At 39.3% G+C, this 14,561-nt stretch overlaps 2 protein-coding genes across 2 annotated transcripts in view; both read left to right on the top strand.

The window, feature by feature from the left end:
* LOC113008923 (protein phosphatase 1H-like) overlaps positions 1-14,488 on the top strand; it is a 35,374-nt gene extending 20,886 nt beyond the window's left edge. Inside the window, exons 7-10 of the mRNA XM_026146871.2 lie at positions 2,633-2,696; positions 6,259-6,366; positions 9,968-10,119; positions 10,365-14,488. Coding sequence (XP_026002656.1) covers positions 2,633-2,696; positions 6,259-6,366; positions 9,968-10,119; positions 10,365-10,512 — 472 coding nt within the window. The 3' untranslated portion in view covers positions 10,513-14,488. The remainder of the gene's footprint in view (positions 1-2,632; positions 2,697-6,258; positions 6,367-9,967; positions 10,120-10,364) is intronic.
* The window catches only part of LOC113009142 (uncharacterized), a 303,928-nt gene that overhangs the window by 197,536 nt on the left and 91,831 nt on the right, over positions 1-14,561 (top strand). The gene's annotated exons all lie outside the window — the stretch shown is intronic.

The raw sequence follows: 14,561 nt of genomic DNA, 5'->3' as shown, positions 1-14,561 counted from the left end.
AAAATCCAGGTACAGTGGTCCCTCGTTTATCGTGGCAATTATGTTCCAAAAATAACCAGCGATAGGTGAAATCTGCGAAGTACCCAACTTTTTATAGTTATTATAGATGTTGTCAGGCTGTAAAACCCCTCACTACACACTTTATACACTTTTCTCAGACAGGCATGAACATGTTCACACGTTTCTCTCTTGTTTAAACACTCTCAAAGTTCAACCCTTATAGAAAAATAAGTCCAGTATTATAGAATGAAACCAAAGGCACCTGCGGGTAAAATATTTCGTCGACATTGTTGTGTTTGTTGGGGAGAAAACGTACAAACATACAGTACAGCAGAGTCACACTGCTAGCGATCCAAGATTTATGTAAATTTGACAAGCTGAACGCATTCTGTACTGTACAGGAGACACGGCACAAGATTGATTGACAATGGTCTACAGCCAATCAGCACGCAGAACACAATGCGCTTTTAAAAAAAAAAAAAAACACACACACATGGAAAATTGCACAATAAAAATCCGCGAAACAGCGAGGCCGCGAAAGGTGAACCGCGTTATAGCTAGTAAGAGTTTCTCTACAAGTTATTAAATCATGGGGTGTACGTAGTTTTTCACAGGACTGCAGATCTCAGCTTTCTATTAGGTTCATTTCATCATAATTTGCTGATAGTCGCAAATTGAGTCAGCTGGAGAATAAAGCTGAAGTAGCTTATGGCTTGTTTACTCCAAGCAGTGAATTTTCAGTACTGAGAATGAGAATTGTCATTCAGAAGTTCCCTCACTTTCAACGTAAAATGGTGGGAGAAAAAAAATTAGAGTAATCTTTATTTTGCATTTGTCTGTCCGTGTTAAGTTTGACACGCACGGGCAGGAGGGCCGCTGATGGATGAAGACGATGTAGAGGTAGAGATGACAGAAGAGATGACAGAAAGAGAGCCTTGCCTGTGGGTCGGGTAAAGTACATCACTCACTTTTGAGACAGACGGACAGATGGGCAGAAAGAGACATGGACTGACAGACAGAGCAAACCCTTACTCAGATAATAAAGCTGTTTGAAGTTGTTGATATTCTCCACTGACTGGTGACGCCAAACCTAATCTAGCCAGTTTAAGTACATCAGCGTCAGCCAGGGAGTCTTTGAGTCTGACATCAAAGCTCCATTTCTAAGTTCGTTTTTCAGATCTCTCCCCCCACCCACTTTATGCACTTCTGAACTTATTTTTGTTGCTTCATTGCGGATCCTGAGTTTCCCTCCCTCTAGCTTTCTTGCTAAAATATTCAGCTCAGAAGACACTTGTTATTACGCCCTAGAGAGTCACTCTGGCGTTGACATGCAAGCAAAATCAAAAACCTAAAAGTGTGTGATTCACTTTGTTGCTAACCTGTGTGTTCGTCCTTAGACACAAGTTATTACTACAGTAAGAAATGGGACAATCATAAATTAACATTTGATTAGAGACAAAAGTAAAATATAGAGTTTCCAAAATTATTGTTTGTGTGTAGTTAAAGTTACCTTGATCTGTGGCTACTAGTTATTTGAGAGGTTGGGAGTTGAATAGATAAAGTCATTTATCAGGTAAGAGGTAGCATTGATGATTCTTTCAAATCTTTGTCCATCAGGTGCTTCGGTTTTATAAAAGTAGAACAGTAAATAGCCGTACCTCTTAAACTGCCACCCGGAGGCAACAACTGAAGTATTGGTGTGTGGCTAAAATGTTAGCTGTCACTGCTGTAGAAGAAATTGACTTCCAATTTCCATTTGGGTTTCTGTCCGTCCACCCAACTTATGTACAGTGCCCTCTAAAAGCACGTTAACAGCAGTGTGAAAATTTCAAACTGACTTACTCGTCATTACGGATGATCGATGATGCTGATACACGTCATTGCTGGTGATGGATGACACCTGCAGCAGGACGAAGTGTTCAAAGTACAGACTGTTGTTTTTTTCTTTTTGGTCTGGCTGTGTACAAAGCAGTTCCTCCAGACTCACTGATCACACCTTTCATCCATAAAAATCCCAAAACGCGCTGAAACCAAAGCAACAAATGTCTTAAATGACGTTTATCTGTGAACTTTTTTTGCACATCTGAAACATCAACTTCCGAATTGCCATTTAGAGGTGACCAGCCATCACGCATAAATCTGCTTATGTTAGGGGGACATTTTTTGCCATTGTGTTCACCGTGAATAGAATTGACGTATAAATGGCTTAAGGGGCAATTGTTGAAACTATTGCACACTAAGTGGTGTGATTTATATTTCCTGGATTATATGAGGTTTGACTGGACCACTGTTTGATGTAGAAGTATCTGCGTTACAGTCCCTGGCGTCAATCTGTAACTCAGTGTACCGCATGTTAGGGAAGAGGTTGTAGAACCTGTTTATTGTGGATCTGCTGTAGAGCAAAATATTCACCATAAGCTACCGAGACACCAAGATGGCATTTAAGATAGGGAAGAAATAAGACCCCTGAGCCCCTCTTTTTTTTCCCTTTCTGAAAGTACACATGCTTTTCATGTGTGTCTGTCAAACATAATTAACATATACACGCTTTAAAAAGTGCGCCTATGAAAGAAAAGGGGTGGAAAAGGGAAAAATTCATTGCCTTGATCTGCATTTCTTTTCTCATGCACAGGGCTTACAAGACGATCGAGGATGAGGATCTCAAGTTTCCTCTTATATACGGTGAAAGGAAAAAGGTAAGTGTGTGTGTGTGTCAGTGCAAGTTTTACTGAGTTTGTGTGTCTTCACCAACCCTTGTGTGGTTTGTACTGTAGAATTCAGAAGTGCAGAGAAAAAATCACTCGCTCCAAAATTGTCAGTCTGTCTCACACACACACACACACACACACACACACACACACACACACACACACACACACACACACACACACACACACTCTACAAGCCTGCCAGCCTCCCAAAAAGTGGGCGAACTCTCTGAAGTGAGTGCATGCGCGTGTGTCAGTGCGCACCCTCACTTAGAAGAGAGGGGAGACGGTCCATCTATTTCACTCCAGCGGCAACCCTATATCTAAGACACACACAGACATTCAGCCAGACACACACCACTCGGGAGATGACAGTCGTCTCTCTGAGAAGCGAAGTTAATCCCCGCTGGGATAGCAGGGGAGAGGAGAGAAGGAGAGACTGAAAATACTCCACCAAATAAACTGCAGCGGAGAAAGGGGGAAAAATGCCTTTAAATTCTCAGTCACGTCCGTTTGTTTCATATTTTCAATCAATTCCATTTGATGCAGAGAGAGATGTAACACGAAGCTCCAGAAAGGAAAGCATCTTCTGACGACCACACACACACACACACACACACACACACACACACACACACACACACACACACACACACACACACAGTGTCGTCCGTCTGAAGTAGTGAATGGGTGCTGAATTCAAAGAGCGGTCACAACAAAGCGTCGTCACAGGAATGAGAGAGAGGAAGGCAGTTGCACAAGAATGCGATAACTGAAAGACTAGTTTAGTCTCTGTGCACTTTTGACACTGTTGCTTTTGCCATAAATATCCTTCCGCTGTTTGGCCAGCGTGTATTTAACAAATCCATTTTGAAGCTGTTTGTTGTGCCGCTGCCTGATAATGTCATCATCGTGCAAAGCAGTAGTTTTACAGAGAAATTCTGCCCCAGATGCTTCTTTTTTTTTTTTTCAGTACGTTTGCCCATTCATCCAAAAAAAACGACAGCTTTATCGCACTCGTCTATCACCAGCCTGCCAGCCCCTCAAAAAGCACGTTAACAGCAGGGTGAAAATTTCAAACCGACTCGCTCGTCATTACTGATGATTGATGATGCTGATACGCAGCACTGATGATAGATGGCAGCAGCAGGATGAATTCTTAAGGGCACAGATGGATTTTTGTCTGGCTGTGTACAAAGCAAGTACCTCCTGTCTCATTGGCCAGCCCTTTCCTCCTTCAGATACACATTGCCCTTTAATATGCTGCAAACAAAGCAACAAAAAGACTACACAACCAAACAATACAGCTTCATAATTTTTATTCCTGAAAACTTTGTTGAATTTGTTTTTTGCATCTGAAATATCAGCTGTTAATATGTTGATATATAATAAAAAAATGTATGTGGATGTAAATGATGTATTATAAAAGCGCAGACTGTCATTGAATGTTCCCAGATTCACTCGCCCAAAATGGTGTTAGCATATGTTTATGTGATTCCTGTCACTCGGTTCAGTAAGGAGACATCATTTTGGGGGTGAACATGATTTATTGAGATACAGAATTTGAATAAAAGCGTTTTGGCGATTAGACCCGAATAAACCAGCAGCAGCAGAACGGAGACCCAGCAATGACAGGAATTAGGACAGGACCCCCCCATTGTGTTTATGCTGGTGCTGGTGAAGATGGAGACTTGGGTTATGGCTCAGAGATGCCGGGGAGAGATGGATGGGGAGGAGGCGGGTTGCACAAATGCGAGTCTGAAAGGTGGAATGACAGAAGAGCACTGAGATTTAAAGGCTGATTGAAAAATGGCTGGATGAGAGTAATGATGTCAGCACTGAGTTCTGACAGCGTGGGAAAGAGGAAGTGATGTAAAAAAAATTCTAGCAGGCAGATGAGTGATTACAGATCTTACTTCTTGAACTTATGCATTAACTTTGTTGCGAAGCCATGTTTATGTCAGTGTCTGGGAGAAGATGCTTTCGGCTGCTCTCTCGCCACAACGGGTCACCGAGGCGGTAGAGCTGGGCGATATGAGATTTTTTCATATCACGATATGTTTTTTTCATTTCAGGCGATAACGATATCTATCACGATATAAGCCAAATAACTATATTTGTAAGATTTAAATGTGCCGTTGCTCACAAGTAAAATGTGAAATAATCAGCAGCTTGTTTTTAAATATTTATTTCCCATAATAAGTTCAACAGGGTAGATGTACTTAAGGAACATGAGACTTTTTCAGATAAATAAAGGCAAATATTGCAAACTACACAAAAGGCAGCCGCTAAAGCGTTTAAGTTTCAAAATAGAACAAATGAAACAGACTAAATTGTCAATTCCACTTAGAAACAAAGTATTAATTCTAAAAATAAATCTTAGTTTGTTTTACAGAAGAACAGACAAAACTGACTAACTTTTGTCAATATCAAATAAACTGAGAACTAAAAGGAAATTCTCAATCTCTCCTTGTTGTATAGCTTAGCTTTTCAAACAGTTTTAACAGTTACTTTAGTCTGACAAAAGCCGAATGACGAATTAGCGCTTCCAGTCAGAGACTGAGGCTACGTCCACACGTACACGGGTATTTTTGAAAACGGAGATTTTCCGTTTTCGTTTTAAAAAATAATCCTGTCCGCACATAAAGGGAGAAATGAAGGAAAACGCTGCTATGAACATGCCAAAGCAGCAGGTGGCGCTAGATTCCTAACCGTGCAGAAATGTTGGCCAATCGGAAGTCTAGAAGCCTCGGTGGGAAAAAGTAAACAAAGCTGCGGCATAGAAGCAGAACCGAGTCGTATGTGTGGACAGACAGTAACTGTGTGTATGTGTAAGCATTTAAACACTGCAGAGAGTAGAATTAACAGTATTGTAGAAATTCATTTCACCGAAACAATAACGTGGCGCACAGTGTGACGCATGCACCAGTTTATTGTATTTCCAGACTTGCTTTCGGCACAATTTACAGTGCACGCTACTCTGTTTTTTGTCAGACTTGAAATAGCCGAAATACCTTCAAACTACGGAACTTCTATGGCTCTTCCGTTCGACAATCTCTCCGGCATTGGAACCATCATCTGTTTTCTCTTCGGTCACGCTCGGTTGATTTTTCTAGTCGGCACACTCATTTCCTCCATTATGCGCTGGCTCCATTACCCGCTGGCTGCTTCCCAAACAAACACACGTGCGGCTTGGCACTTGTGCTGTACGTAACAAGTGACGCGACGTGACACTGCGGCTGTGATTGGTTCGGCTCTGCGCTACTTTATTTGGATTGGCTGACCTTTTTTTTTTTTTTTTTTTTTTTTTTAAGAGGACAAGAGCGGCGAGGTCTATCGCGATAGCTTAATTTCTCTATCGAGTAAAAGTTATATCGCGATACATATCGTTATCGTTCTATCGCCCAGCTCTACGAGGCGGGTAGCTCCACATGATTGATGTGGAAGTTTTATGCCGGATCCTCTTCTAAAGAGAACTTTTGTCTCCGGCTGAGATGCTAAATGCTTTAAAAAAAATTTTTTTAAAAACCCTAACCAGTTTGTTTTCCAGGCGCGGGTGTTGGCCACCATCGGTGTGACCCGCGGACTCGGTGACCACGACCTCAAAGTTCATGACTCCAACATCTTCATCAAGCCGTTCCTGTCCTGTTGCCCTGAGGTAAAGTGACCTGCTGACACACTAAGACGTAACGCAAAATGAAAACAGAGCGTTGCTTTCACCTTTATATTTTGCTACATTCCTCTTAATTAATCTTTGTAGACAGATAAAGCGTTTCATCTTTTAGAAGCAAAATACAAAGCCTTTCCCTCCAATCATTGCAGCTGTGAGGAAGTGCTCGACAGCTCTCTTTTCCCTGCAACGCTTTGCACACAGGTACATTTTGCCAGTTTGGGGAAAAAAATTCTGCAAGGGGATAACACGTATTTTCACCAGTGTGTTAATTATTATCTTGAGCATTCGCTACTCACCGTGTTTGGTGGATGCTTATCTTTGGTCAAACAGAATTTGACTGCTTTGGGGCTTTCAGTGTGTCTCTGTGAGGTGGGTGGAAACGCTTTCGTGGACATCTGAGCAGACGTTGGATTAGCAGCCATTGCGTTGTTTTTCTGGAACTTAGTGCAATAATTATACTGCCGTCTGCGGTGTGTTTTCAGGCGGCTGATTTGTGGTGTAGACACAACTTTGCAAGGCTCTTAGCATGTGATTTGTTCTTAGTTTCCAAACATCAGAGGATGAGCCAGCTCTTCGCCTTCTGCTGTCCGAGACTTTTTAGACGGCCTATTATCGGCTGTTTAGCTGGGTTTTTTTTTAACATAGTTTTATTACATCCAGTAAAAGTCACGCTGCACAGTGCAGGGAACTGCTATGATTGGCTCATCAAGCGTGAAGTGTTCCTTTATTTATGTATTTATTTTTTGAAATGCAGTTTTTAAAAAGTGAAAACATATTTAATAATTCACGTTCAATTTTCAAGCTAAAAAACAATACAAATAAATAAACAATGAAAGGAACACTTCACGCTTGATGATTTAAAAAAAGTAAAAAAGAAATTTCCACCTATAGCCACCCCTGTAATGGTATGTAATTTCATGTAAACTGCTGTTGTTCCTCTGTACATGACTAATCTTCAGTTTCTCTTCACCGGTTCCTCCTCCTTGCGATCATTTCAATTTCTTGAACTATTGAAGCTGCTGGCAGAAAATCTGTGAAAGCATATGGCAATGTGTGAATTGCCCATGTCAGAGTAAAATAAAAAAACAACAACATTTTGAGTGGTTTTTATGTTTTCATCTTCATCTTGGATTTATGAAGACTATAAGGATTTATGAAGTCAGCTTTGTAAATTAGCTTTTTACAGCTTCTTGCAAACAAGTCTGACATATAGCATGTGGCTTTTGTCCAGGCGGATACTGAAAGAATAAAAAGCATAATCTGCATCCTGCACTGTAATTATATAAACTCTGCCTGCAGTCCTGGCAAATCAGCTGATCAGTGCCAGCCTATATGAACTTGATAGCTGGTAGTCTTTTATGCATACTCTAACAAATGGTCCTGCATGCAGCAACTACTGTCTCTGCAAAGCACATCGCACCCCATCTCCTTCATTTAATGCTATTTACAATATTTTAGATGCCACGTCAGTTGTCTTTTGGTTTTTCCATGTATGTGCATGTAGAACTCAGGAGCAGTCATGAAACGAAATATAAGTTAGTGCAGATGGAATAAGTCAGTCAGTTGGCTTAACCTACTTCTGCCTCGGTCATATCTGCACTGCAGTCACTAGAGATGCAATTTTCTGCTTCTCTGTCTGGAAAAAAAAAAGTCCTCTGCTGCTGGAGAACTTGAGCTCACCTGTCTGTCTGGTGCTGGTTTCAAACCGCTTTCATCTCCTGATGCAGTTTGTCTTATAGAGTTTTGCATTTTTCCTCCCCGAGCGCTCTGCTTGATCTTTAATTCATTAATTCCCGGGGTTCATACCAGGTTCACATGGAAGTCTTAACTCCTCTCAGCACTCAGAGCCTCTGTCTGGATCTCTCCCTCACGACTCTCTCACCTCTCCACAAAGCCTCTCAGGGGTATCTCGAGATGTTCTCTGTAAAGCAAGAAACGGCATTACATTCATTAAGTCGTAGAAGCGTCAGGCGTCATTGTGTGTAAAGTGTTGGACAGAAAAGATTTCATCATTTCATCTGTCGTAGTCATAGTATACCAGCCTTAATTAAAATTGCAGTTTTGTTTCACTGTTTTGTAATTACATAAATGTGTAAAAGCCAATTAGCAAAACTGGAAAGGGGAAAAAACTACAAGCAAGATTTTCAAAAAGATGATAATAGAATCTCTTCTTTATTAATGGATGTGTAGTGTATTATTTTGAATTACAGGGCAGATGGAAATTAATGGTTTACTCTGACTCATTTCGTGGGGGTTTTTTCTGCTTTTTTTTTTCCTGCTGATGAATACATAAATGATTCTAGAAAATAGTTGAATATTTTCTGCACTTTAAAGCCACAGTGATGAGATCCAGCAGTGCAGATTATTCCTCTATTCTTTTTTATGTTTTTCACGTCAATTTGAAATGAGTAGTGAATAAGGCAGGAGGGTGAAGCAATCCTGTGTTTCAGCAGTGAACACAAGAGCAAAGTAACAACAAAGGTTGATGTGTGCAGTCAGACCAGGCAGTCGATTCAAACAGGGTGGTGGTTGGGGGTACTGAGTACTATAAGTTTCTGTATAATAAGGCATCTATAAATTGCTATTAGCAAAGCCCCAAATTGCTTCACAAAAATAAAAAATGCAAACAAAAGAACTACTTTTTTTTTATTTAAAAAAAAAAAAGAACAATGAGAAACCACAGCTAAATATTTTTAAAAGAATCTCAATAAAAGACCTAAGATGTTGCCAGATGATGCAAGTCTGGTCACTTGATCGTACGAGCTGACAGCTATGGATATCGACCATTCAAGCATCTCAGAGAGCGCCGGTGTAACATGAAGGGGTCATGGGTCTTATGGTACGGGGCTATTCAATGCTAACTGATGAGCAGAGTTTTAAAATAATGTGAAAAATAATACTTGGCCAATGTGATTTTGGACATAGCAGAGTGATATGTACAGTATGTATAGCTAGCTGTAGCTAACAGTCATCAAAGCGGGAGCAAATAATTTCCTGTATGGCCTTATGTACAATGGATGAAAGAAACAATGTCATTTTGGATTGTATTAAAATCCATTTATTTATTATAAAAGCATCAGAACACTTACAATTACTTAATGGATTTGGTCATGAACCAACTCCACTATTGAGCTGGCAACATCAGGCTTTTCTTCCATGCTTTAGGACTAAGAGTATAAAAGCAGTCTTGGGGTCACTGGACTAAAAAGAAAAGTATAACTTAAGAAAATGTAGGTTAGAACAGTCCATGTGAGAAAACGCAAACTGCAATTAACAATTGACCAAGGATCGAGCCTTGAGGAACACCACAACTAAAATCGGTAACAGTGAAATGTTGCCGTGGGAAACACTGAATTTGAAATGTATGAATGTTAAAGATCTAGAGCACTTCCCTTAGAACCAACCCCCCTTTTTTATGCAATGCAGAAGAATGGAATGATTGCGTAAAACCTATTAAAAAGGTCATTTGATACCCTCGGTAGAGCTTTCTCTTTGCTATGATGAGCTTTAAAAAACATCCATATTACTACCGATAAAAGGGATCAGTTGAGTTGAACTGATGGCCCTTTTGTTGTTTATCATGCAGGTGAAGGTGTATAACCTGATGCATTACGAACACGGAGCTGATGATGTGCTTGTGATGGGAACTGATGGCCTCTGGGATGTCCTTTCCAACCAGGAGGTGGCTGAAGCCGTCACCACCTTTCTAGCTAACTGCGACCCTGACGACTTACACAGGTTGGAACTTTCCTTTGTTTTATTTCCTTTGTCTAGTTATTTCGTTTTTGCTACATAAATAAATAGGAATTTTGTAAATTGTGCCTCTGTGTTGTGTATTTTATTCAGAATTACATCCTTCTTTTCAGCACCATGCGCTGTTAGACTATAGAGTTTGTTTCAAGAGAGTGCCATTAAATTAAATGAGCTACAGCGTATCACAATATTAAAGCAAGGGCTTCATTGCTGTGTCTTCTATTGGCCAGGTACACAATGGCAGCACAGGATTTGGTGATGCGAGCACGAGGTGTTCTGAGAGACAGAGGCTGGAGGATCACCAATGAGCGCCTGGGCTCCGGAGACGACATCTCAGTCTTCATCATACCTCTCATGTACGGCAACCGCCAGCCCTGAGGAGCATTCCACCGATGCTATGGTTCAGTGATGAGAAAGGCCTGTAGACTCAGCAGGATTGATTAGTCCTGAACTCAGAGTCCCCCTTTTAGTTTTCTTATTTATTTGCTTCCTTAGAAGAAGGTGGCACATTAATTTGTTGGTGCTTCATTTCTCTACGGGAGTTCAGGATTAATCAGCTCAGGGGAACTACAGTCAGCATCGCCATGTTAGTTTATTAAGACTCCACAGTCGTGAAAGCTTAAACCGTAGATAATTTTAAGTCACTAAATCATGTCATGAATAAACAATGTCAAGAAATAATTTGCCTGGCAAAACTCAAATAAGCAAATGCTTTTCTGAAGTGAAGAAGAGCTTTCTCGCTCTTTCCCTCCCTCCTCTTGTGCTAAACAATTCTGGGCTCCTCCTCCTACTATTCCCCTTTCTTTAGTTGATCCTTCCTTCTCTTGTAGGCTATTGTATATTTAACTTGTTTATATATATTTAAAAAAAAAAAAGAATACCTCCTTTGTCTTGTGAAAATGGACCAAGCTGACATGTCAGCTGCATTTTCTGTTTTGCCACAGTGTGGCTTTAAAGGACTCACTTGCTGAAGAACTGTTTCAAGTTTGCCGAAGAAATTAAAGAAGTGTCGATATGGGCACAGAACAAGAGGTTATCCTCATTTCCCAAAAAGTCATTAAAGGATCTCAGCCTTTATCAATCGAAAGTTGAGACAGAAGGACTGATGTGGTTTATGAACAAACAAACACATCTGCACAGCAAAAAAAAGTTCACTGTGACAAGTCATTTAATCCAGTAACAAGTTGCCATGTTCTACTAAACATTTTATTAAATTATTTTATTTTAATTATATTCTTAGATATTTAGGCTTTTGTTGTTCTAGCTATTCTCTATCAATTAAATATGAAGCTAAAATCATAGTTCAGCTTAACGAAAGATAAGAAATATTTTGGGTGGGGACCGTGGCACAACCAAACTGATTGTGACCCTATGTAATAAGTTAATGATCTTGTTACCTTTAAAATTGTTGCTCTGAGGATGGGGACAACATCTGTGACCGCTAGCAATCAGCTGTTTTATTGACTTTGAATCATCAAGATAGTGATGAACCACTAATAAGAAGTGTTCAATCTGCCATCAGATTGAATTGGTGCAAGTTGGGAATTTTGTGTGCAGTCATTGATAAAAACCTGTTGCAAATTTGTTGCTGTCAACATGCAACATTTACATGAACTACTTACATTCAGAAAACCTCCATAAATAGCGGTGCAGTTGCTGCAGGACAGCGATGTAACTGCAAAATAACATAGCAGGTTTACCTCTATGGTGCATGCCTCTGAGTGGTCAATTGGTTGCCGCAACTTCTTACCAGGCTACTATCCATCTTTTTTTTTTCTCTCCTAGTTGCAGTGAGGTTGCGGTCCTATTTTTACTCTAGCGTGGCTAAGCCATAAGTCATAAGTGGTTTCTATCTACTGATTTGGAAAATAAATATTTTTTAATATAATTTAAAATCCTTACATTTTTAAATTTGGGATTTGGTTTGGCAATTCTCTTGAAGTTATAAATAACTGTCTTAACGTGAGATTAAATGACTTGTACACCAGTGTATTTGCACTTTAGGCCAACCCATATAACTCACTGAAGACCCATGGTACGATGAAGAAGCAAATATTCCCTGCAGCAGGGAGGATTGATATAATTCATAGCTGTAGTTTTAAAAAGAAAAATCATGAAGTACAATCAAGGTTGAATCTGAAAGCTTTTGTTTTATTGTTTTGTTTTTGCATGTTTCTTGCTTTAGGTGCTTCATCAGAATACAGATGATGTTGCCTTCAGGGGGACGGGTTTGGGTAAAATGTGTTACCGTGAGTGGATGTAGTGGACTGTGTGTCAGTGCATGCAGTAGCATAATGTAGGCCTGGGATTATGAGCAATGGTGCAATGGTTTGAACTATTGTTGAATTTATATAGACTGAATGAGAACTGGTGATAATGTTATTTGTTAATGTGCAACGATCATGCATATATTATTGATTATATATTATTCCAGACATTTGGCATAAGACCCAAAGGATGAGAGCAGCCACAAAGAAAGGGAACAAGATGAAACTATACCAATGGCTATACATGAAACCAAATCATTTTCTCTTTTTTCCATATTTGTTTCATATTTTTTAGTTTTAGTTTTAGGAAGTTGCAGAAGATATGAAGTAGTTTGTGCTTCAGAAACTTTTTAATCTCCAAATTTTTATTTGTATGTAGAAAATTGAAATTTTGAGATACATAACTGGAAATTTAGAATAATTTTGATGAAATTTTGACTTGCAGATAGGGGGGGGGGAAGTGGTGGAAAAAACTGACACGTTTCACTCCAAGCTGTTGAGGCGAGCAAACAAATATGTTTTAGAAGAAAAATGTGTTTTGAAAAATTAAACATCACCATAGTTGATGTATGGGGTTTTGGAATTAAACCGGTGTATTTAAAAGTTGACTGCAAAGTTGGAATATGTAATAAGAGGGTGACAACTATAAAGAAGTCAATTGTTAATAAGTAATGTCCTGAATGATGTCAGATAATTGAGCTGGATGAGAAGAATATTGGTTATTCCTGTGTGTATGGTGCATATGAAACTACAGCTAGCAGCTATCTAGCTTAATTTAGCACTGAGACTAGAAAATCAAATACTGCTGATCTTTACTGATACTATATATTATTATTTTGATCTGTAAAAAAGTCAGAGTATAAAAATTCCAATTTTGCTGTGTTCTTTTTTTTGCATATTAAAAAGTTGAGGTCTGTCTTTACGCGTCAATTTCTGGGCTAGCTGTTTCTATGCTACACTAAGCTAAGTTAAGCTAATAGTCTCCTAGCTGTATCGTTTAGATTTACTCGTAGGAACTGAGTGTAGTATTGAAACATCGCACTTCATTCTTCCTAAGACTACATACATGCAAATTACTCAAAATTATTTTGTGTCACCATACATGTACACATGCTATTTGTCATGCTATCTTGCACAGTGTTTGCAGCTGACAACAATAATCTACCTTTTCCTCCAAGAAGCAGTCATTGATGTTTACCTGAACTTTGCATGGTGCATTTTCCCCTCTTATATATTCCATTAATGAAATATTCCAGTGTTAAATAATGTATTGGAATATTTTCCTTCGGTTAGGTGTTTAGCATTTGTTAATTAATGAAAAACTTTTCTAATAAGTGGTTATTTTCCCTTCATACTTTACTTTTCCATGTAAATGTTTTTGATGCTACCAGATCTTCAGCATCTGACGTATGCATCGATATGTGTTTTGAATGTTCATCCTTCTACCTGTGCTTTAGGCTCTTTATTATTGTCATTAAGCCTTTTTCTCTTAAACGAATGTGGAAACATGAGTATATATTTTATTTTTCTCATCCTATTGTGCCACCCAACTACTGCACATCAACTCAGGTTCAATTGTCATGTGTCGATAACGACCTGTTGAGAGTGGTTTTCTAAAGACAGGAAGTGCTCTGTGATGGTCTTGGTTCCACTGCATTTGTAAATATGTGGGAGAGCATTGGTGTGTACAGGAAGCTTTTGATCAGCTTAGTCCCTTCAGTCAACTGTAGGTCTTGCTTTCTGAATTTGCTGTATTGTGAACCTTGTCATTGCTGTTGTTTTTTTCTACCTAAGACTACTAATGGTTTTAGAAAGATGCAAAGAGCTGATTTCTTTTTTCTGTAGCAAAGAGGAATTTTGAAGCCCAGTGGGAAACCGTTTTAAGTGACCATTGTGCTACCCTCAAACTCTGTTTGTGAATGTGAACTGCACATTTTATATAACGTGAAAATAACTTATGAGGTCAAAAAGAAATATTTTTAATGTTTCCTTGTGCAACATTTGGACTTTTGGGGGGGGGGGTGATGTTTACCTGCAGTGTTTCTTTTCCAGAAATAAAAAAAGAGACAATAAATGTTGAAGATCAATTTAAAGTTGTTGTTTGTCTCACTAAAAAAAGAAGACAGAAAAGGAGTCAAATGGAGCTGTGCTCAACATTCA

The sequence above is a fragment of the Astatotilapia calliptera genome, chromosome 17 (assembly GCF_964374335.1).
Source record: "Astatotilapia calliptera chromosome 17, fAstCal68.1, whole genome shotgun sequence".
In the NCBI taxonomy this organism is placed as follows: domain Eukaryota; kingdom Metazoa; phylum Chordata; class Actinopteri; order Cichliformes; family Cichlidae; genus Astatotilapia; species Astatotilapia calliptera.
This window is presented reverse-complemented; position numbering and strand designations above follow the sequence as displayed.